The 20,756-nt window shown below is 40.1% G+C and overlaps 1 protein-coding gene across 3 annotated transcripts in view; it reads left to right on the top strand.

Moving 5' to 3' along the window:
- NKTR (natural killer cell triggering receptor) overlaps positions 1-17,956 on the top strand; it is a 36,156-nt gene extending 18,200 nt beyond the window's left edge. For 2 of the 3 annotated variants that reach the window (XM_053947554.1, XM_053947574.1), the window contains 11 exons: positions 3,243-3,272; positions 4,074-4,219; positions 5,885-6,107; positions 6,654-6,806; positions 7,830-7,917; positions 9,305-9,450; positions 10,694-13,630; positions 14,238-14,333; positions 14,445-14,504; positions 15,808-15,906; positions 17,621-17,956. In XM_053947554.1, the coding sequence (XP_053803529.1) occupies positions 3,243-3,272; positions 4,074-4,219; positions 5,885-6,107; positions 6,654-6,806; positions 7,830-7,917; positions 9,305-9,450; positions 10,694-13,630; positions 14,238-14,333; positions 14,445-14,504; positions 15,808-15,906; positions 17,621-17,699 (4,057 nt within the window). In that variant the 3' untranslated portion in view covers positions 17,700-17,956. The remainder of the gene's footprint in view (positions 1-3,242; positions 3,273-4,073; positions 4,220-5,884; positions 6,108-6,653; positions 6,807-7,829; positions 7,918-9,304; positions 9,451-10,693; positions 13,631-14,237; positions 14,334-14,444; positions 14,505-15,807; positions 15,907-17,620) is intronic. The other variant, XM_053947562.1, reaches the window with a different exon arrangement.
- Positions 17,957-20,756: the final 2,800 nt, after the last annotated feature.

Genomic DNA, 20,756 nt, shown 5'->3' with positions numbered 1-20,756 from the left:
GCTTGATCAAAAGTTTATGGAAAAATGAAAACATTCCCAGGATACTTTAATGCATAATCAATAACAAAAAGATCATTTTAGCACTTGACTGTGCAGAGATAATTAATCACTGATAGTTTGTTGGGGGTGGGGGAGGGCTGTGGGTGAGCTCAGCTGATAGTGCAGTTTTCAAACATTGCTGCTGCTCAGAATTACACCAGGGTAAAATCCAGTACCAGCTGCTGCAGCTGTTTGGGCTTTTTTGCACCTGCAATGTGGTTTTTGTTCTAAAATTCTGAGCAGAAGCAATCAATGCACATATTTTAGAGAATGCACTGATTTTTCTCACTTGTAGAAAAGCTTCATAGTAGGAGGAGGATGTTAGCTAACAGTGAAATATCTGAAGCGGTGAACTTCCTGGCTCTACAGATTTCCTTTGTGAGTCCAAACATTTGTGTGCCAGCCTGGGGAGTTTCTGGTTAGGAATGGATTCAGCAGAACCTTTGAACCCCTGTGGAGCTGCAAGCATGTGAATAAACCCACAGAAATTGGTTATTCACCTGCTTCAAGCTGGGCTTTTTTTGCTGGAATGAGACTTAGAGGGGAGTGGGGGCATTCTCTAACTGTTTGTTTTTGCAGTAGTTTTGCAAGCAGGTTTTGTCTCGAGTTTTCTTTTTGTTTTTAAGGAGAACTTTAGTTTTCAAAGTGTATTCTAAAGAAAATTTAGAGCCCTCTTTTAGGCATCCTTTTTTTTGCATACAACTTGATTAATAATAATTTTAAACTTGTATTTAATAAAACATAGACTCAGTTTTGTCTGAAAATGTATTACAATTTATTTCTGCCATTTTTGTGTAAAATTTACAGAAACAGTGTTACATCGTGCGCTCCAAAGGTAATGTCTCATTCCTCTAAGGCTGTGTCCTTTCCTTTTCTTTCTGTTTTTCTCTTTCTTGTTTTTCTGATCATATTGTTATGTGCATTGAACCCTTTCTTAGGCCTGAGGTTCTTTGGGGGGGGTGGGTGAGAACGTGCTTTTATCAAAAAGATGATTTTCTCTTCAGCAGTATCTTAAACCAATTTAAACTTGAGTGAAGAAAGGTATTTGTCCTTCTGTAAATAACCTGCATAACAGTGTCTATTAAAAGGCAGATTTTGAATGGTTTAAATGATGACAGCTCTATATAGAAATGTTCTAATAAAATATTATTTTGGGGGGGTAAACTCATCATGACTTTAGGTTTCCATACTGCCAAGACAGGAGGTAGGTTTGCTTCTGGTTAAGTTCTGAAGCCAAATCAAATATTCAAGGATTGATGCAGAAAACCTTGAAATGTTTTTTTAAAGTGCACCTTTGCAGAATAAATGTCAGATTACAGCCCTGACTCGGAGGTGTGAAAACTTTCAAAGGCACCACAAGGATTTGGGGCTCTGCTTCCCATGGGAAGTTGTTCAGTCACCCAAGTCCTTGTGGTGCATCTGAAAGGTTTCCCTGTGGGACAAAGCTTCTCCTGGTGTTCTCTCTTAGTGAACAAGGACAGAAACCCTGTCCATTTGAGCTCTCAAACTGCCAGGGCAGTGGGGCAGCCTCTGCACGGGTTTTAATGCACCAACCACCCCTTCCTCTGCTCAATAAGTACCAGTCCAAAGGCAGCTCCTGCTTAGGTAATTTGCTTAATTAGTCTCCAATGCTGCTGCAGCATGGCAGGAACACCTGCAGCCTCCCCAGCCCTGGTTTTGAGCCATTTGCTGTTTCCAGCTAATTCTAAACACTGTCTTCACTACTGCTGGTTTCATTGAAGTGACCCACTTCTGGTTTTTTCACCCCTTTAAATCAGCTTCATAATTAAAGCCACTTAAACTGTTTACTTAACAGCGGGTTGTTAATGCAGTTAACTCTTGCTTCAAGAGCTTCAAAAGCCATAAGGATTTTTCTTTTTGTAGCAATATGCTGTGTTAGCAAGGAAAAATCAAAGAACACCCACTGCTATTGAGAAATTTAATGTTGTGTTAATAGCATTTATTCCCCTGTGTTAACCCAAGGAAGCTTTCTGTATCATTCAGTATTACAGAAGTGGGTGGGCTGGTTGACATTTGGAACTTAAAAAAAAAAATATCATGAGTGTAAACACTCCTGATTCACAGTTCCACCTTTTGGGATGTGTTCAGCACTGCAGGGTTTTGTGACCTAATAGTTCAAAACTCAAGGGAAGAGAAGTGTTTAAGAAGTAATATTTTATTCTAGTAGTGAAAAACTGACTTCTTCATACCACATCTGTGTTATTGTAAATCCAGAAAAATCACCTGTGATGGATTATTTGAGAGAGGGAGTTCATTGGAAGAAGGCTTTAAAAGCACAATAGTGCTTGGGAGGAGAGAGAGAGAGAATGTTTTCAGAAGTGATTTCACCCCCAATATTTGAGCGGGTTCTGATGTTCTTTACTCAATATTCCTGCATAGTAGGATCCCCTGTGCAGCAGAAATTCAGGCTCACTTGGAGAAGTAATTTTAGTTTACTTTTGGAAAGAGAGTCACAGCATTAGAATCCAAAAGATTTGTACAAAAGGCAGTTGCAGTTTCCATTCAGGCTTAATGTGAGAAGCTGAAAAATAGGGAGGAAATCTGCATTTATCAGTGAAGTGTAGGTGACACAGAATGTCTGCTGTTGATTTTGGGAAGCCTGTGAGTTTTTGAGCTGAAGTGTTTGATGATTTAAGACAGAAATACTGCTTTGTGTTCTGAGTCAGGAGGCCAAGCAGGTAAATGGGGAGTGAAAAGTGGTGGGAAGTGAGGGGAAGCAGAGAATCCCCCATATGTCATAACTCTTCTTTATTAAAATAAACTGTCTTTAAAGTGACCTTGCAATCTAAGAAGCTAACAAGCTCAGAAACATTTAAATCCCACTGGTCACCTAATATGTATCACCAAATTGTATCTTCTCTGTGATTAAAAATCATAAAGTTACATTAAACGTGTATTTAAAGACTTACTTGGAAATTGTTTACTGCATGCATGAAATGATACTTGGTACAGCTTTCAGTATGCACACTTAGCTAAACTTCAAACAAATACCATGTAAAAGTTTAAGAAAGCCTGTGTGTAATTTTAATTTGTTAATTCTATGTATTTAACTATATTTTTTCACTATTTTTGTCTTACCTTCACCTCTTTTTTTTTTTTCTGTGTCATTCTCCTCTTACTTCATCTGAATCCCTGATTTTATTTTATTTTACCATCTTCCCATCTTGCTGTTTGTCCAACAGAACAACAAAACCTGCTCCTCATCTCGATGGGTAAGATTCCTTTCCGTTTTCTCAAATGATTGCTGAAGTTTGAGGGTTATGTTGAAAGTAGGCAACAATGGGGAAACAAATCCTTAATTCTGTGGAAGATTATACAATGGGATGAGATGGAAAACAAAAGTTTCAGATCTATAAAAGTTTCAACTCGCAACTTATTTCCTAAAGCTGGACAAAAACTTGAATTGTCTTAAATCCTAGAATTACGTCTTTGAAACTGCTTGCTGCCCTCAGCCCATAAATCTGGGAGTTGAATTGCTGAATTTAATATATTTGAGCAGTCATCTCTTTTGGGGCATGTTTTTATCCCTAAAATTTATGGGGCACATGGAAGACAGAAAGAGAAATGTGGTACCATAGAACAAACCAAGGATTCCTTTATTTTAACTGTCCCTGCAATGCCAGGGGGGAATTGTGTCCTGGGTTTGTAGAGATCTATAAACTCTTCTCTGGGGAGGAGTTCTGTCATGTTTATAGATGGGCTCTTGATCTCTATTGCACAAAACTGCAAAAATAGAAGGGTGGGTAGGAATTTTCATCTGTTTACCCTGCCCTTGTAGAGGAGATGAGACTGCTTCAGTTTGAGGGAAATACTTGATGTCAGAGTGGATCTTTGTTTCACATTGCATAAAATCTTAGCATTGTTAATGTTAAAAGCCTTAAAAAAAACTTATTTAATGCATTAACAGCTCAATGTTTCTATCTCAGACAGACTTTTTGAATGTGAAATTAATTGCAAAATCGTCACAGTGATTCACAGATGTCTTGTACTTTGTAAATACTTCCTTCCTGCAGTGTGCACGTTGTCTTTGGGCTGGTTATTTCTGGGTTTGAAGTCATAGAACAGATAGAAAATCTCAAAACCGATACAGCGAGCAGGCCCTACGCAGACGTCCGAGTCATTGACTGCGGGGTGCTGGTCACCAGATCAGCTAAAGATGGTGAGTTCCCAGAATTCTTCATTAGCTTTAATTCAACATTCCCAAAATTAGTGAGGTTCATGTGTGGGGAAATTTGCAGAGAATTCTCCAAGCCTGACAGGAGGCTCACACAGTGTGTGCAAACCTTGAGACAAGAAATGCTGACTTAGAAATGCCATGGAATAGGACAGACATTGCTGAGAGAGAATTGGAGCTGGAAACAAGTTTCAGAGGATGGGCTTGCAAATAAGACCAGATACTCTGGAGAAATAGAACTGTGAAAGATGCATTGCAGTAGGACCCACGAGGGGTAATTTCAGATGATTGGCTTTAAGGCATTTTCAGCATGGTGTGGCTAAGGCTGATAGGCCAAGAAACACTGACAGTGTATTGTCATTAGGAAATAGTTGGCTTCTGGTTGTGATGGAGTGAATTATAACATCTGCATTGTCTCACCCTTCTCATGAGACTGAAAATGGAATGAAAGTTTTTAAAACACCTCTCAGGTGCCTCACCCCTGGGTCAGAAAAGGGCTCAATCCAACATCCCCCCCTCCCAGGAGCTGTTCCTGATCTCTCTTCCTGCTGTGCTACAGAACCTGTTGAATGACAGAGTTCCTTTTGTTCTTCATGGGTTTCAGGGTGGTTTGTCCATTCTTGAAGCAAATAGGGAAGAACTCAAGGTCTCCTGGAGTTTAATCAATATAATTGTACCAGTGTGACCCAAGGATTTCCCCTAGAACAGGAGGGACTTTAATCACTTAGATTTGAAAAGTAAGACAGGTGATGATGCATCAGAAGTTTAAACAAAAATGAGTGGGTCAGAAAAGGGCTTAATCCAACACTCATGTTCTCAGAGAGTACAATTCCACCAACAGCTAAAAATCATTATGGTAGACGTGTAGAATCTTAATTCTTGTGAGCCTGTAAAACGTAAATCTTGGTGTAGGAGAAGAGGGCACAGCAAAAAAAAAAATATTTTCTGCCCTCAACATTTGTCCCCTGTTCATGTTAGAGGTTGACAGGACAAACTGAAAAGAATCAAAAGTGTACTTTTCTGTGATTGAAAGGAGGAGACACAAAGGCGCTTCTCTTAAAGTTGGATTTTGTGCACTTTCCAAAGGTTTATTTTAAGATTCTATGAATATATGCAATATATGTGGTCAAGCTTATTTTCCTTCTCATGAAGATTCATAGACAATAAACGATCTTAAATATATGTTTGGATAGTCTCTGTGAATTAGTGCATTTTCTACCTAATTTCTGATTTTCCTTAAGGATAAGATGGTTATTCATGTCCTTTAGAGCTCTAGTGTAAAAGTGTGAGGATGCAAAAAAGAGAAATTAACAAAGTTTTAAAAATAAAAAGTACACAGCTGGGACAGCAACTAATTTCTTCTTAATCTTTGATTTGCAGCCTGGGTGTTGTTTCCAAAAGCACCTGATTTTTTTTTTTACTATAAGTGGTCTTTACTTACTGTGTGTTCTGTCTTTGCTGGAAATTATTTGTATAATACCAACATGGATTTAGGTGAATTTTTATTTTGATTCTTTGATATTGAGAAAAAGTTCACAGAGCTTCTCTAAAATAGCCCATTTGTGTATTTATAAATCTATAAAATTGTGTGCTTTGTGCTTTTACATGCACTCACATGTGCACAGTGTCAATTGACAATATCTGTTCAAGCTTTGGAGAAGAAGAAGAAAGTTTGCTCTGACTCAGAAGCCTCAGAGTCCTCTTCCAGTGCATCCAGCTCTTCTGAATCCTCATCTGAGAGTGAGGCTGAGAATGAAAGGAGCAGGAGGAAAAAGAGGAAAAGAAGAGCTAAAACCAAACAGTCCAGGAAACGAAGGAAGGAGGAGAGGAAGAAGGAGGATCCAAGGTGCAAGCGAACCTCAAGCCAAAGACGGTGACTGTTCTTTAAAATTTAACAATTGCGGTAAAATGTGGGGAATTCTGCTGTGTTTTCATGAAGTGCTCAAGCAGTAAATATGAGAATGCTTTTAAGTTTGGGGGTTGGTGCATGATTTTATAAACAAACAAAAAACCCTAAAGCTGAGCTTGTTGAGTTTTCCATTAAATGGAAGATCTTTGTAGATAGAAGCAAGAGTGATGTTGAAATGACTAAATTCCAGCATGTGAAACTCTTCAGGGCTAAGCACACCTGTGTAAAAGTGAGACTTTAGGCAAATTGCAGATCTTTGTACATATATTTGATTATATTTTTTAAATATCTCACAAGCTCTAAATGAAAAACAGAATTACTTGCTGTAAAGCAAGAACTGAACTTTCTCTCCAGTAATAGTGGCCCATCCTCCCTTTAGCCTAAAATGGGTTGTGGAACACATTTTGGTTGGTAAGCCAGCTTTAAGTTTGATGCATCTTGTCTTGGAATCCAGTTGGACAAGGGATTTTTCCAGCTAACTGTGATGTCTCACGCTGCTCTTTCCCTTAGCAGCCTTTCTGACAAGAGCGATGTCGCAGACAAAGTCGACCTTAGCACAAAGCGGGACAAGCCCGTGGTACGTCCTGAAGAAATCCCCCCAGTGCCTGAAAATAGATTTTTGCTCAGAAGAGATGTGCCTGTTGTCAATATAGAGCCTGAACCGTAAGGAACTCCGAGCTTTTTATTCTGACTTGCTGAAAACTGTGCATGAAATATTCCTGTTAACATTCTCTTCCTGGGGCTGCTGACTGCAGTGTCAGAAATGCTGCATGAGGTCATTTCTTTGTCCTTTTTACAGTTTCTTTTCTTTGTGACCTCTGCCAGGGGTTTTCACTGAGATCTCGAGATGATTTCATTGGTCTTCAAGGTGTTAAACTCAATTAAAAACAATTAATGAATAATTTCAGAGTAATCACGCTATGCAAACCACCTTGATTGCAAGGGGAACTTGGGATTGGGAGAGGTGATTTTTTGTCTTTCTTAGACTGATGAAGAAACTTTGGTTCAGAATCAATCACCTGGAATTTCATGACTTAGCAGTGTTTGAGAATAAGAGAAAATACAAAGGAAGTCCTTCCTTTGCTACAAAGGAAGTCACAAATTCACGAGATACTTTCAGTGTATTTTGTACCTCCACTGTCACATTTCATTGTTTTTGTGACTGAGCTAATCCCTTACAGTGGATTACCTCTAAAATCAGTGTTGGCTTCGTTTGGTGTTGGGTTTTTATTTTCCCTTAATGGTCTCCTGTAAGTCTTTTCTTGGAACATCACTCAGGTTCCCAAAGATTTACTCACTGCTTTTGGGGATATTCCATAGGCTGAAAGAAGCAAAGCTTTAGAACCTGTGAGCTATCCTGAACTGAGATCCTGAAACTCTTCTGCCCATGTTGTCTTCAGGATTTGTGCCCCAAACACAAGTTAACCTCTTACAACAGTGTTTTGCAAGTTCATTGTTAGCATTAATTTCTGTGTCAAGAGATCAAGCTGCACATTTGGTTGAAAACAAATACATGTTGATTTGCCTTTTGTTGCAGAACTCTCTTGCTTTGTTTCTTGGAAAAAAACACTGAATTCTGTCTGAAAATGAATAACATGATGAATATTTCTCATTTTTAACTTAAACTAATTGTAAGTTAATTTTTTTTTTTTTCTGTGTAACTTCATACTTTATTAATTTATGTAGGAAGCTTCTTGATGCTGCGCCCGTTCTGACTGACCAGAAGCCATCAGTCTCTAAATCTGGACGAAAAATTAAAGGAAGAGGCACAATAGTATGTGACAATTTTATTTATTTCTTTATTTCCTCTCACCCAGAGGAACATCCCTGACTTTGAGCTTTGAATTTCCCTGGAGGGCTTTGTATGACACTTTATTTACATGTTGTAGGATCCTGTGTAGAAAGCATTGAAACCTTGTCAGTTAGTTGATTTTATAACACTTCTTTTCCATCCTTCTGTTACTATCTTTTAACTTAAAGATTGTTCGGAGAAAAAAATGCCTAAATGGAACATTTGGGAATGCTTATGTAAATAAAGACTTGGGAGAAAATAACTTAAAGTGGAGTAGCATTGGCTTCTGCCAGATATTGGGGTTTCTGTATTTTTTTTCATCATTTTGGCACCCTCTCAGCAAAATTAAGAATGAAAAAAAGATGTCATTTAGGGCTGGCAGTTGGAGAAACACATCTTTCTTCCATCTGTTACAGTTTTTATTAGCACAGCTTCTGTCCAGGTGAAGCTTGTTGATGTTTTTCAAAATGCTTGTTTGTAGGTTCCACGAGACTCCAGAGTATAAAATGTGAGAATTAGGGAGGTCCATGACACCCTGCAATCTTTTAGGCCATTCTTCTGTAAAAGCTGTTTTTTAAGTAGTCATTGCTTCAGCTGAAACAATAGGGAAGCTCAGGTTATCTTGATTTTGTTTTTTTATATAAGAAGGATGTCTTAAAGCCTTCTGTAATTACCTGGATAAATAAATACATGCATCTTTGTGATTTTATTCTGAGGGACAACACTTTCCCCCCCCCCCATTTTATTGCTTTCATAAGTGGCTTAAAATAATTGAGTCAAATCCAGATGTGTTTTTATTGAGTCAAGGAGCATCTGATTTCCTCACAGAATTTACCTAAGTGTGTATCCCACTGGGTAATGGAAAATAATGAGTTAGCAATAGCAGAGTTCTTCTTTCTCTGCTGCACAAGTAGCTCTTGTTGCCTACTTAAATGCTCTGCCTAAGAATAATTTTTTAAACGTGAAGTTTCATGGCTCTTTTTTGTGAAAGAGTTTGGGGTTTTTTTGTGACTTTTTGTGTTCAGTTTTTTATTTCTTTAATTGCTTTAAATTGACTTAATCTGGATTCCCATTTCTGAAGAGTTGAACAGCAGTAACTTTTGAAACGGGGTTTGTGTTTGCTCCCTCAAACCGTGAAGTGTCTGACTGATGTGAAACATCTGTGCTTTAAAAACGAGGGTGGTTTATCTGCAGTAATTGTGTTATTCCAAAAGGGAATCCATGGCCTCTCCTTTGATTCTTCCTTTCGTGTTTCCAAAAGCTGGGCGAGCTGCTGGCCTCTCTCAGGCTCTGCAGATTGCTGTATAAAAAGTATAAAAGTAGTTGTGTAAGGAAGCCTTCCTGCAGCTGTGTGTGTTTGCTGTCCCAGCGCTATCACACCCCGCCGCGGTCGCGCTCCTGCTCCGAGTCGGACGATGAGGAGAGCAGCGAGACCCCTCCCCACTGGAAGGAGGAGATGCAGAGGCTGCGGACGTACCGAGCGCCCAGCGGGGAGAAGTGGAGCAAAGGAGACAAGTAAGAGCCTCACCACAGCTTTGAGACCTTTGGCAAGCCCTCACTGCTTGTGTAGCTGTACCACAGCAGTACCAGGATGAGAGGAAAAGGCCTCAAGTTGTGCCAGGGGAGGTTTAGACTGGATATTAGGGATTTTTTTTTTCACAGAAAGCACTGGAGCAGGCTGCCCAGGGAAGTGTGAAGCCACCATCCCTAAAAGTGTTCAGAAAACATGTGGATGTGGCACCTGAGGACATGGTTTAATGCAGAACAAGGCAGATTTTGAATGGTTTAAATGATGATAGCTCTATATAGAAATGTTCTAATAAAATATTATTTTGGGGGGGTAAACTCATCATGACTTTAGGTTTCCATACTGCCAAGACAGGAGGTAGGTTTGCTTCTGGTTAAGTTCTGAAGCCAAATCAAATATTCAAGGATTGATGCAGAAAACCTTGAAATGCTTTTTTAAAGTGCACCTTTGCAGAATAAATGTCAGATTACAGCCCTGACTCGGAGGTGTGAAAACTTTCAAAGGCACCACAAGGATTTGGGGTGCTGGTGGTTGGGCTTGGTGATCTTAAAGGTTTTTTTTTTCAACCTTAAGGATTCAGTGACTTCCTTTTCCTCAAAGTGGATTACATGGTTTCTGTGCAATAAAACAATCAAATCCACTAAGTCTTAATTGTTTTAGTTGTATGTTCTTTCAGCAGTTGCAAACTGTGTGATGGATGGAAGTCAGCTCTCCAGAATTCCTGATGGCTTGATACTAAATACGAGTATTTAGTATTTTATAAATATGAGAATATATTCTATCAAATTACAGGAGATTAATCTTATAAGGAAAACTTAAAAATATTATATGTAGCTAGTAGAGCATAATTGCAAATGTTTCTGATTATTCTTTTTTATGTACTTAGATGTTTTTAAACTTGTATTTAAGTGTGGGTTAAGAATCCTGTTTTGTAGAGGTCAAAGTGCTGCAGACTGAGGTAATTAAAACCTTAAATCTCTTTACATGGGTACTAAAATATGCAAAACTTGCTTGTGTTGGCTGATTTATTTCTTAGGAAGAAGTAGCTCTTGACAATGATACAATTTTATGTCTTAAAATGAGTGTAAGGAACTCAAAGCAATTCTCTGGTAATAAAGTGTGTGTGCTAGGGTTTGTGTAAACTTACTTAAAATTAAGTTTAAAAATACCTAATTTATCGTAAGGTTTTTAAAGACTTTGCACTTAGTCTGGGGTTTCTTTGTTTTCCAGGTTGAGTGACCCCTGTACCAGCAGATGGGATGAGAGAAGTGCATCCCGGAGATCCAGGTCTTGGTCCCATAACGGTTATGCTGATCTAAGCACTGTGAGATACTCCAGCCATCACAAGAAGCACAGGAAAGAGAAGAAGAAGGTGAAGCATAAAAAGAAATCTAAAAAGCAGAAGCATTTCAAGAAGCACAAGCAAACAAAGAAAAAGAAAACATCAGCCTCATCAGATGTAGATTCCTCTCATTCCTTCCACAGGAGGACAAAATCATCTTGTGATCGTGAGAGGAAATCTCGTTCTTCCTCATTGTCTTCCAGACGTTCATCCAGGAGAGACTGGTCTAAATCTGATAAGGAAGACCAGAGCTTGTCATCTTCATCAAGCAGAGGGTCTCGATCATACTACAGGTCCAGATCCAGGTCTAGATCTAAATCAAGATCTTACTCCAGAAGAAGTTCTAGATCAAGATCAGCCTCTAAATCATCGCGATCTCGAAGTAGGTCACGGTCAAGTTCTAACCCCAGGCAGCAAAAGACTGTTCCCAATTCTCCACGAAATATTTCAGCACGGTTAAATGACACTAAGCTGACCAAGACTGCTGAGCCTGTCCGAGCAGTGATACTGCCCAGTGACAAGGTTATCGTGCCACCAGTTGTCCCAGAAAGCCTCCCTGTCATACCCTTAAGTGACAGTCCCCCACCTTCAAGGTGGAAACCTGGGCAGAAACCTTGGAAGCCATCGTATGAGCGAATTCAGGAGATGAAAGCTAAAACAACCCACTTAATTCCCACCCAAACTAATTACAATTTAGTGGTCGTTAAGGAGGCCAACACTTCCTCCTCCTATCGCAAGCAGGAGAGGAGCTCCGAGAGCGATCGGAGCGGTTATTCCAAAGGCCGCAGCGACAGGAGCTCGGAGAGCTGGCCGAGGTCCAGGAGCAGGTCCTCTCGAAGCCGCTCATACTCAAGATCTTACTCAAGGTCTAGAAGCCCATCGAGCTCGAGGACAAAATCTCCTTCCTCTGGCAGGTCACCATCCCCGAGTAAATACCGCAGTGACAGGTCGGGCTACAGCGAGTCCACGTCCGACTATTCCCTCAGTGATGAGGACAGGCACAGGAGCAAAAGGAAATCCACATCCGGCGATCCCAAAGCTCGGGGCCTCAAACTGAGGCAGGAAACGAGCTCTGAAAGCACTTTGCCTTACACACATCCAAAGGACTACGACGAGTCTTCCCAAGGGTTGAAGGAGAGTGACAGTTTGTCATCCTCAGACTTCTCCTCCGACAGCGAACGCTCTGCCAAAGCCAAAGCGGTCCAAGAAAAAGAAGGCCGCTTTCCATTAGAAGGGGATGCTGAGAAACAGGATAAAAATAGCTTAAGTTCTGAGAGAGGGGAGGAGAAAGCCAAGGGTGAGCAGGATTCTGATCACTCCAAAAAGAAAGCAGCTAAGGAGAAATGCTCGGAGCAGCCCGGAGGTGGTGCAAAAACAAAGCGCAAATCCTACTCAGGTAGCAAATGGGACTCGGAGTCAAACTCTGAAAGAGGAGAGGCAAAGCATAAAAGGGGTGATTCCAGACCCTCCTCTGGGAAAGAAGAAGGAGAGGCCACCTCAGGGTCTGACACGGAGCTTAGTGTTACCAAAAGGATAAAAAAACAATCCAATTCTTCAGAGGGCTTTTTGGGTTCTGACTGCACGTGGAAGACAAGCAAACAGTTGTCATCTTCTGAGTCTGAGAGTTCTTGTTCCAGCTCAGCAGACACTCGAGGCAAGTTGAAAAAACATAAACATGGGTGGAAAAAGACTCCTAAAAAATCACATTCCAAAAAAGCAAAAGAAAAATCAAAAGGGAAAAAGGAGAAAAAACACAAAGTCCAGAAAAGAAAAGAAATGTTTCATTGGCAGCCCCCCCTTGAGTTTGGGGAAGAAGAGGATGATGAGATAAATGAAAAGCCGGTTACCAAGGATGATAAAAAAGAAAAGCAGCTTAGCAGGGACATAAAGGATAAAAAACAAGTTTATGAAAAGGATGAAATAGTCACAGATAAAATGGGAAATGGTGAAAAGTCATGTGTGAATGAAAACCTTTTAGATAAAAACACCACATGTGGGGCCTCGCCAGATCGCAGCAACCTTACTAAAGAGCCCATTGAGACAAGCTCTTCAGCTGGTATTTTAAACTCAGGAATAAACGTGGCTGCCTGCAAGAGTGAGATTAAACAAGCTGAAGAAAATAACCAAAATGGGCTGGAAGATGTTATTCAGACAGATGACAACATGGAGATTTGTACTCCGGATCGTAACTCGCCAGGGAAGGTGGATGTGGATGTTTTGTCTCCTGTCATTCTCACTGCTAAACCTTTAAGTGCTGGTGTAAAAAAAGAGTTACAGGTTGAGACCCCTGAGCAAGATGCTGTCAAACTGGGAAACAACATAAGAGACTTTATTAATATTAAAGAAGAAAAAGAAACGGGAAGGCAAGAAAATAACTCTGCTCCTGTGTCTGGTGCTAAAGACTGTAGTTTAAAAAGTGAAATTTCTGAAACTACACCAAGCAATATGATAGACAATAAATGGAAGCCTTTGCAAGGTGTTGGTAACTTGAAACCAGCAACAGTCAGTATGACCACAGAGGTTAAAAATGTAGCATCAGCGCCAGAGCCTAAACCAGCAGGTTTAAGAATTGAAATAAAAGCAAAAAATAAAGTAAGGCCGGGGTCTCTCTTTGATGAGGTGAGGAAAACAGCCCGGCTAAATCGTCGGCCAAGGAATCAAGAAAGCTCCAGTGAGGAGGAATCTCCAAGCAGAGATGACAACAGCCCTTCCAGGAGTCTCAGCAGGTCACGAAGTAAATCTGAGTCTAAATCCAGACACAGAACAAGGTCCATATCCTACAGTCACTCGAGAAGTCGATCCCGAAGTTCTACATATTCATATAGGTGAGAAGCCTGTGCTGCTCCCACAGCCAGCCCTGCTAAATTGAATGTTCTTATCATTTCAAGGAATGCTTTTCAGGTTGTGTTTTTTGTTTTTTAACAGCCCTGTGTTATAGAACCACAGAGCACTTTGGGTTTGAAGGGACCCTAAAGACCATCCAGTTCCACCCCCTGCCATGGGCTGGGACACCTTGCACTGTCCCAGGGTGCTCCAAGTCCCATCCAACCTGATTTTGGACACTTGCAGGGATCCAGGGGCAGCCACAGCTTCTCTGGGCAACCTGTGTCAGTGTGAACTGTCCTCCTTGTCCTGTCCCTCCATCCCTTGTCCCCAGTCCCTCTCCAGCTCTCCTGGATCCCCTTTAGGTCCTGGAAGGGGCTCTGAGCTCTCCCTGGAGCATTTTCCTCTCCAGGTGAACATTCCCAGCTCTCCCAGCCTGGTTCCAGAGCACAGGGGCTCCAGCCCTTGCATTAACTCAGTGGCTGTATCACCTAGCAAGTATGGAATAAATATTTAGCTAGAAAGCTAAAGATTCATAACTTCTTCTGGTTCCCATTTTCTGCTGCTCTTCTCCTCAGCTGTGTTCTCTCTTGGTGTCCTTGGCTGTAGGTCCAGGAGCTACTCAAGGAGCCGGAGCCGGGGCTGGTACAGCAGAGATCGCTCCAGGAGCAGGAGTAGTTCCTACCACAGTTACAAGAGCCGTAGGTGAGTTCAGCCAAACATGTTTTCCTCCTCTTGTTCCCCCTCTCCCCCTGCCCTCTTCAGCATTTTGGTTTCTCTTGACTAAAAACCGCTCTGTGGCTTTGATTTTGTCAGTCGGAGCTACAGCAGGAGCCGATCCAGGAGCAGTTCCTATGGTCACCGCAGTCGATCCAGGTATGGATTTGATGCCTTGTGCAGGCTGACCTAGAACAGAGGCTGGACAGAGTTAAAGAATAAAGCAGGGATTTATTAAAAGGCCTCAATAAAAAGGATCTACCTTGGGCAGCACAAGAGCCCAGCCAGGGCTGCACCCAAGATCAACCAAAATGGTCCCAAAATGCACGAGCGCTCCCGGGGGCTCTCACTGGGATCAGCTCTGCTCCATTTGCACCTTGCAGTTCATTGTCCCATTCCAGCTTTAGCCCATGCACTCCCATCCTGCTTGTTTTTCTCTCTCCAGCCCACGCTGTTTGTGCTCTTGGGCCTGAGGTTTGGATCATTTGTCCTTGGTGCCCAGCTGGAGCAGGAATTGTTTTGTCTCCCTGCTCTGTGCACAGAGCTCACCATCCCCTGATGTGAAGCTCAGAACTACACACTAAAGCAGCACAGAATGTGAAAAATATAACAACTAAAACCTGAGGCATCAGATTGTCCTTTTATACGACCTCTGCAAGAAATGTGCTGCCCATCAAATCATCTTAGTTTAAGTCTTTTATTTACATTTCTTTAAAATAGACTTTATTGTATAATTATTGTATATGATACTATTATATCTCATACATACTACCTATTTTATTATACATACTGTAATACAAATGCATATCTATATACATACTTAATTATAAAAATACTTTTTAAGATTCCTTTCATCTCATAGAACCCCAGAATGGTTTGGGTTAGACAGAACCCAAAGATGATCCAGCACCCTTCCCTAGACCAGGGTGCTCCAAGCCCCTTCCAGCCTGGCCTTGGACACTTCCAGGGATCTGTAGTGCTTAAAACTATTATTATAGTGTCATGATGGCAGCTTGAATCAAAGCTAAATGAGCACAAGACACTTTCAAAAGCTGAAAATAACCAAACCATCCTGGCGTTACAGTTGTAGGTAATGCTGTAAGTAGTAGTGAACACATTTGCTTTTGGTTTTTTTTTTAATGAAATTTAGTGATAAATGGAATTGCTTGGCTTGCTTTCAGAAGTATCAGCAAACAAGAATTTTACTAGGAAAAAAAAGAGAAAACACAAAATTTTATAAATGCTTAGTATGTCCTTCCTAATAAAATTTGAGATTTTTACTGTTATTTTGAAGATTGTTGTGTTGAAACCTTTATGAAGCGTGGAATTGTTTGCCACATCCTTGACAGTCCTTTCTATACAGCCCCTCATATATCTCTATAAATACCCTTGAAACCAGCATATAAAACAGCATTTTAGACCAGAAATGGTGAATTCAGTATTACTTTTCCCCCCTTTAAAGCAGGTCCTACAGCTATGACAGTTACTACAGCAGGAGTCGGAGCAGGAGCAAGAGGAGCGACAGCTACCGGCGATCTCGGAGCTACGACCGGAGATCCAGGTGGGTCTGACCCTGCTTTGGTGCACAAAGATTTCCTGAACACAAACAGAGGATGTTTAACAAGGCCTGAGTGCTGCTTTTTCCCCATAAGAATAAGAAATACACTCAGGAAAAGTAATGATTCAAACCAAATTCTAATGAAAATCAGAGCGTGCGTGTGAGCGAGGAAGGTGGAAGTTCTGACATTCCAAATATGTGGATGGGGAAGCAGGATAAGGAAAAGTTGATTTCCAGTTCATTGTATCCATGCATTCAAAGTTAGCACCTTTTCCCAGGGAAATGATGAAGTCCCATCCCTGGAAGTGTTAAAAACTTGTGGAAATGGCATTAAGGACATGGTTTAATAGTGGAGACAGTGGGGCTGGGTTAACTCAGTGATCTCAAAGGTCTTTGCCAACCTTAATGATTCTATGATTTGATTTATTACATTTTTTTAATAATATCAAGTGTTTCTTAAAACCCACATAGCTCACAAGATTTAACTCAAGTGCTCTGTTATGGATTAAAAGCTGCTTGGTATGCAGAGAATTCCAGTGGATGGTAAATTCTTTCTGGTTATGCTGCAGAAGTGGATCTAAAACAATTTGGAAGGGAAGCTAAAAGTTTTGCTGAAACCTAGATTTAATTTTTAACTTCATAGAATGTATTTTGAAAGAATATTTTTACTTGCAGATCTGATGAGTGTAGAATAAGTTTTATTTTCCTCAGTCCAGGGGATTTATAGAAGTGTAAGTGAGCACATTTCACAGAGATCAGAGATATGGAGAGTTGTAGGTACATTTAATATCACTGATGATTTGTTTTATACCTTTTAATATGCCCCCTATTAGTAATAAATCAGGTTTCTAAGACTACTGTACATTTTCATCCTCTCTTCATGGGAATTTTTTCACAGCTTTATACTAACTTTTAATGGACTTTGCTCTCACCCATTTGCACAAGACAACTTTCATCTTGTGTCGGAGTGAAAGTTAATGAGATTTAATGAAGAATGTGAAAATAAACTTAAAAATCATTGCTTTTTTATGTTGAGGCGCTTCAGTGTGGGATTAGGAAATGCTCACCTTTCACTTAGAAAGCTTCCCTTACAGGCAGGAGGCTGGAAAATCTCTGAAAGCTTGTTCTGTGTAATTTGAACGTGTCCTGTGGCTTGTCTGAAACCATCTGGGCTCTGTGTTGATATTTGGCCAGGTGCTGAGCTTGGAATTTGTCTGGAGGAGCCAAAACATTTTAAACACAATTTCCACACTGCAGACACACAAACACACTTCTGTTGTGGTTATAGGGGCCTAAGTTTTAAGACCCTCCTTCAAAAAAGAAAACAAAACATGTGAATCAAGGATTGGTGAAATTATCCTAGTTGAGAAATGCTTGCAGTGTAAAATTCCACTTGTTAAAACACACTTCTCACTCAGCTCAATTAGCTTTTATCAAAACATAAATTTTGGATGGTTTTTAGCTGTAACAGAGAAAGCAAGATGTTACAAACAGTTTGACTTGAGTTACACAGAGTTTTCATCACAGGAATTTAATGATTATTTCCATTTTGAGTATCCTTTAATGAATCCTTCACTTACAAGAAATAAAATCCTGTAAAAGACTGGTGTGTTTTCTTATCTGTGACAATTTTCTGACATGATGAGATTTTAAATTCGAAGCTCAAATTCAAATTTGAGCAGCTTTGGGGCATTTAAATCTTTTTTTCTCCTGGCAGGTCCTACGGCTCCGACAGCGACAGCGATCGCAGCTACTCCAACAACAGGAGCCCCAGTGAGAGCAGCAGATACAGCTGAGAACGTTCCTTTGAGGATGGAAACTCCATTCCAGAATTTTTTTTCAGTATTATATTAAAAAAAAACTCTTCTGAAAGTGTCACAAGTGAAGGTTGTTTGCTGAATTAGCTGAAACTTTCCCGTTGAACAGTGAACTCAGCTCTGCTTACAGAGAGAAGGACTGAGCTCGACAGCTGATGTTATTTTTTATTTTTTTTTTATGTCAAATGCAACTTTTACAAAATAATAATAAAAAAACCCAGTTTGGTTTCCTTGAATCAGCTTTTCCAAGCCATGAATTACACTTAGGTGAATTGCTGCTGCCACTTTTTGGGTGCAAGAGTCAGGACTGTCTTCAAGTCTGTTTATAAACACCTTAGGAAAGATGTGCTAGCAACTATTAAACTGTGAAGTCAATTTCTTAAAAAGGCTGCCATTTCTAGTTGAAAATGCTTTTTTATTGCTGAAGCTGTTTCCATTCTGTCTTGATTGTTGATTATTGCATTCTGTACAGGATATAGGTGAGGAAAACAAAGCCTGCCACTCTGTCTTAATCCCTCCTGAACTGTGATGTTCTGGAATTCTGCTGGAAGAGGTGAGCTGAGGCCCAGTGGGAATTGTCAAACTGACAAGCAGTGAGCAAAAGTGTGATGAATGAGTTTGGAGCTTAATATCCAACTTGTCTAAACTTTTTATTTTTAAAAGAGGAATTTTGTGATAAACAGCAGTGTCTTTCAGAGACTAAAAAAAGTGTTTCTAAACACTTCCTGCTTTTGATTTCAGTTCCTATTACAGTGCTTGGCATCCTTCAACACATTTTGAATGTTGTAAACCATGAGTGTATCATGAGTTTGTCCAAAGCACTCTTTCAAACACTGAAATGATGATGATTTTTTTAGAAAACCAGGCTTAAAGATTCCTTTATGAAAGCTATTCATCCCATTCACCATAGGGAATATCAGATACTGATATTGCAGATATTGAACTATATCTTGTTAAAAGCAGGACTAGAAAAATACTGGGATTCCTCATAAAAAGCATGGACAATACATTTGAAAGTAAAATTTAGTACCAAAACTACTCTTAGGTTACAGGTAAATGGCTTGCAAAAAAAAATAAATAGGTTCAAGCTGTAGACCATTGAGTAATTCTTGCAATATATTCTGACTGAGTTGATTTCAAATAATCTGTAAATTTTTGGGGGGGAGTTTAGAAAGTTGAATACTGAGGAAAAAACAGATTTTTTTAATGGCATAATGTAATCTGAAAATTGAGGTCTGTGGTGACAAAACAAATGTGGTTTGATTAGGACTAACGAGCACTGTTGTACCATAACAAGTTTCCATTATTGATTTTCTGTAATATCTGGAGATGCTTTCTTTTGCTTATTTTCAAATATTGGAAATTATTTTTCTTTATCTCACCAGGACCCAGTAGCTTTGAAAATGAAAAGCAATAATTTCTCGCTGAGGCATCCATTTCTTCTCTCTTTGATTGAATTATGCTCCCCCAAATCTGATGATTTTTTGGTACATTTATGAAAGGCAAGTTCAAAGGGAGATGGTGATGATTCCCTCCATTTCTGTCCACCCACAGCACATTGCTGAAATTGAATTGGCCATGGAGGTTTTTCACTCTTCTAGAAGTACCCAAAACTCTGCTCTTACCCCTTTCCTACTTAAGAGTTCAGTGACAAAGTGTGTGCACGCAACCTTTCCACCCTTTGGGGAACTTCTTATGCTTTTTAGCATTAAATACACTTAATACCCAAGTCAGGATACGTTGACAAACATGTTTCTAACAGCAGCAGCCATCTCAGAGTCCTGAGCAAATATTTCAGTGATATTTGTTGTAGTTTCATCATTTTCACTACAACTGTAACTTGTTTTTTTTCCCTTATTAAGAAAATAGAACTAGAGGGTTCATGGTGTTACAAAATACACAAATATAACCATTACTTTCAATACCTATTAATGAAAATATTGCTCCAGGATGAGATTTTTACTGTATTTCAAATCTGATTTGACTTTTTAAGGCCAGGAAAAGGTGATAGAAATACAGTGAAACAGTTAACTGTAGTTATCAAAAATTACTGCACTGTCACTAAAGTCTTTCATATCTATAGTCAAAGGTTTATAAAGAAATTCCATCAGGTGGAGAAAGGTTGGGGAGGGGTTGAGGGAAGGGTTGGGGGTATTTTTACTTAGTGAAATCTGTTAAATTGTGCTTCAGATGGAAAATGTCCCCTGAGCTTGTTTTCTAACGCTGCTCTATGTTTTTGCAATTTTGTTATTCCAAAGTAGTTGCTGTTTGTAAAATAAACTTTTGTACATATCTGCAAATGCTGTTTTCTCTATCTGGAAAAATCCGTGGTGCTGCTTGAAGGAAACAAGCAGGAAACTTAAAAATACACTTTCAGAATCCTCTTTTGTCCCTTGCAGGACTCAGACACAAAGTTGCTTTTCCTTTTCTTGACCTACATAGGGGAACGATTCCTCAGCAGGACTCTGGGTTTACATAATAGTCATTGGAGGAACAAATATTTTGAAATTTCCAAGTGATTTGAGGTCTCACCATTTCCTCAAGATCTATAAAAGGTTCCTCTCCTTGGTGAAAAGAAGCACTTAACAGATCACAGAAATCTGGGAATGGGCTGAGCTAATCCACTCTGCTAAATCTTTCCCAAATCCACGTTCCCAAATAATTTCCTCAGCATATTGGAAATGTGCTCTTAGCCCATGGCAGCAGATGTGGGGGCTTGCAGGCTGACCCATTAGTCCTTCAGACCTTCTGTTCCACAGAAACTGGATTCCAGTGGAAATGCTGGCTTTGGCATGAGGGGAAGAGGACGGGGGGAGGTGGTTCCTTGGTGTTTGGTGAGGTCTTCAGTGTGATCTGGATAACCTGGCTGACTTTGGAGAGGGAGTGGCACCACCACAGAGCAGATAAAACAGTGAGTGTTGGAGAAGCTCTTGTGTCACAGGGCAGCATCAACCAGCTTGTCATGGAACGACTTGGTTGGAAGGGACCTAAAAGGGACTTTGAAGCCCATCCAGTGCCACCCCTGCCGTGGGCAGG

This window comes from Vidua chalybeata, chromosome 1, assembly GCF_026979565.1.
Source record: "Vidua chalybeata isolate OUT-0048 chromosome 1, bVidCha1 merged haplotype, whole genome shotgun sequence".
NCBI classification, from domain to species: domain Eukaryota; kingdom Metazoa; phylum Chordata; class Aves; order Passeriformes; family Viduidae; genus Vidua; species Vidua chalybeata.
Note: the sequence above shows the minus strand (reverse complement) of the source record. Positions and strands in the feature narration are given on the sequence as shown.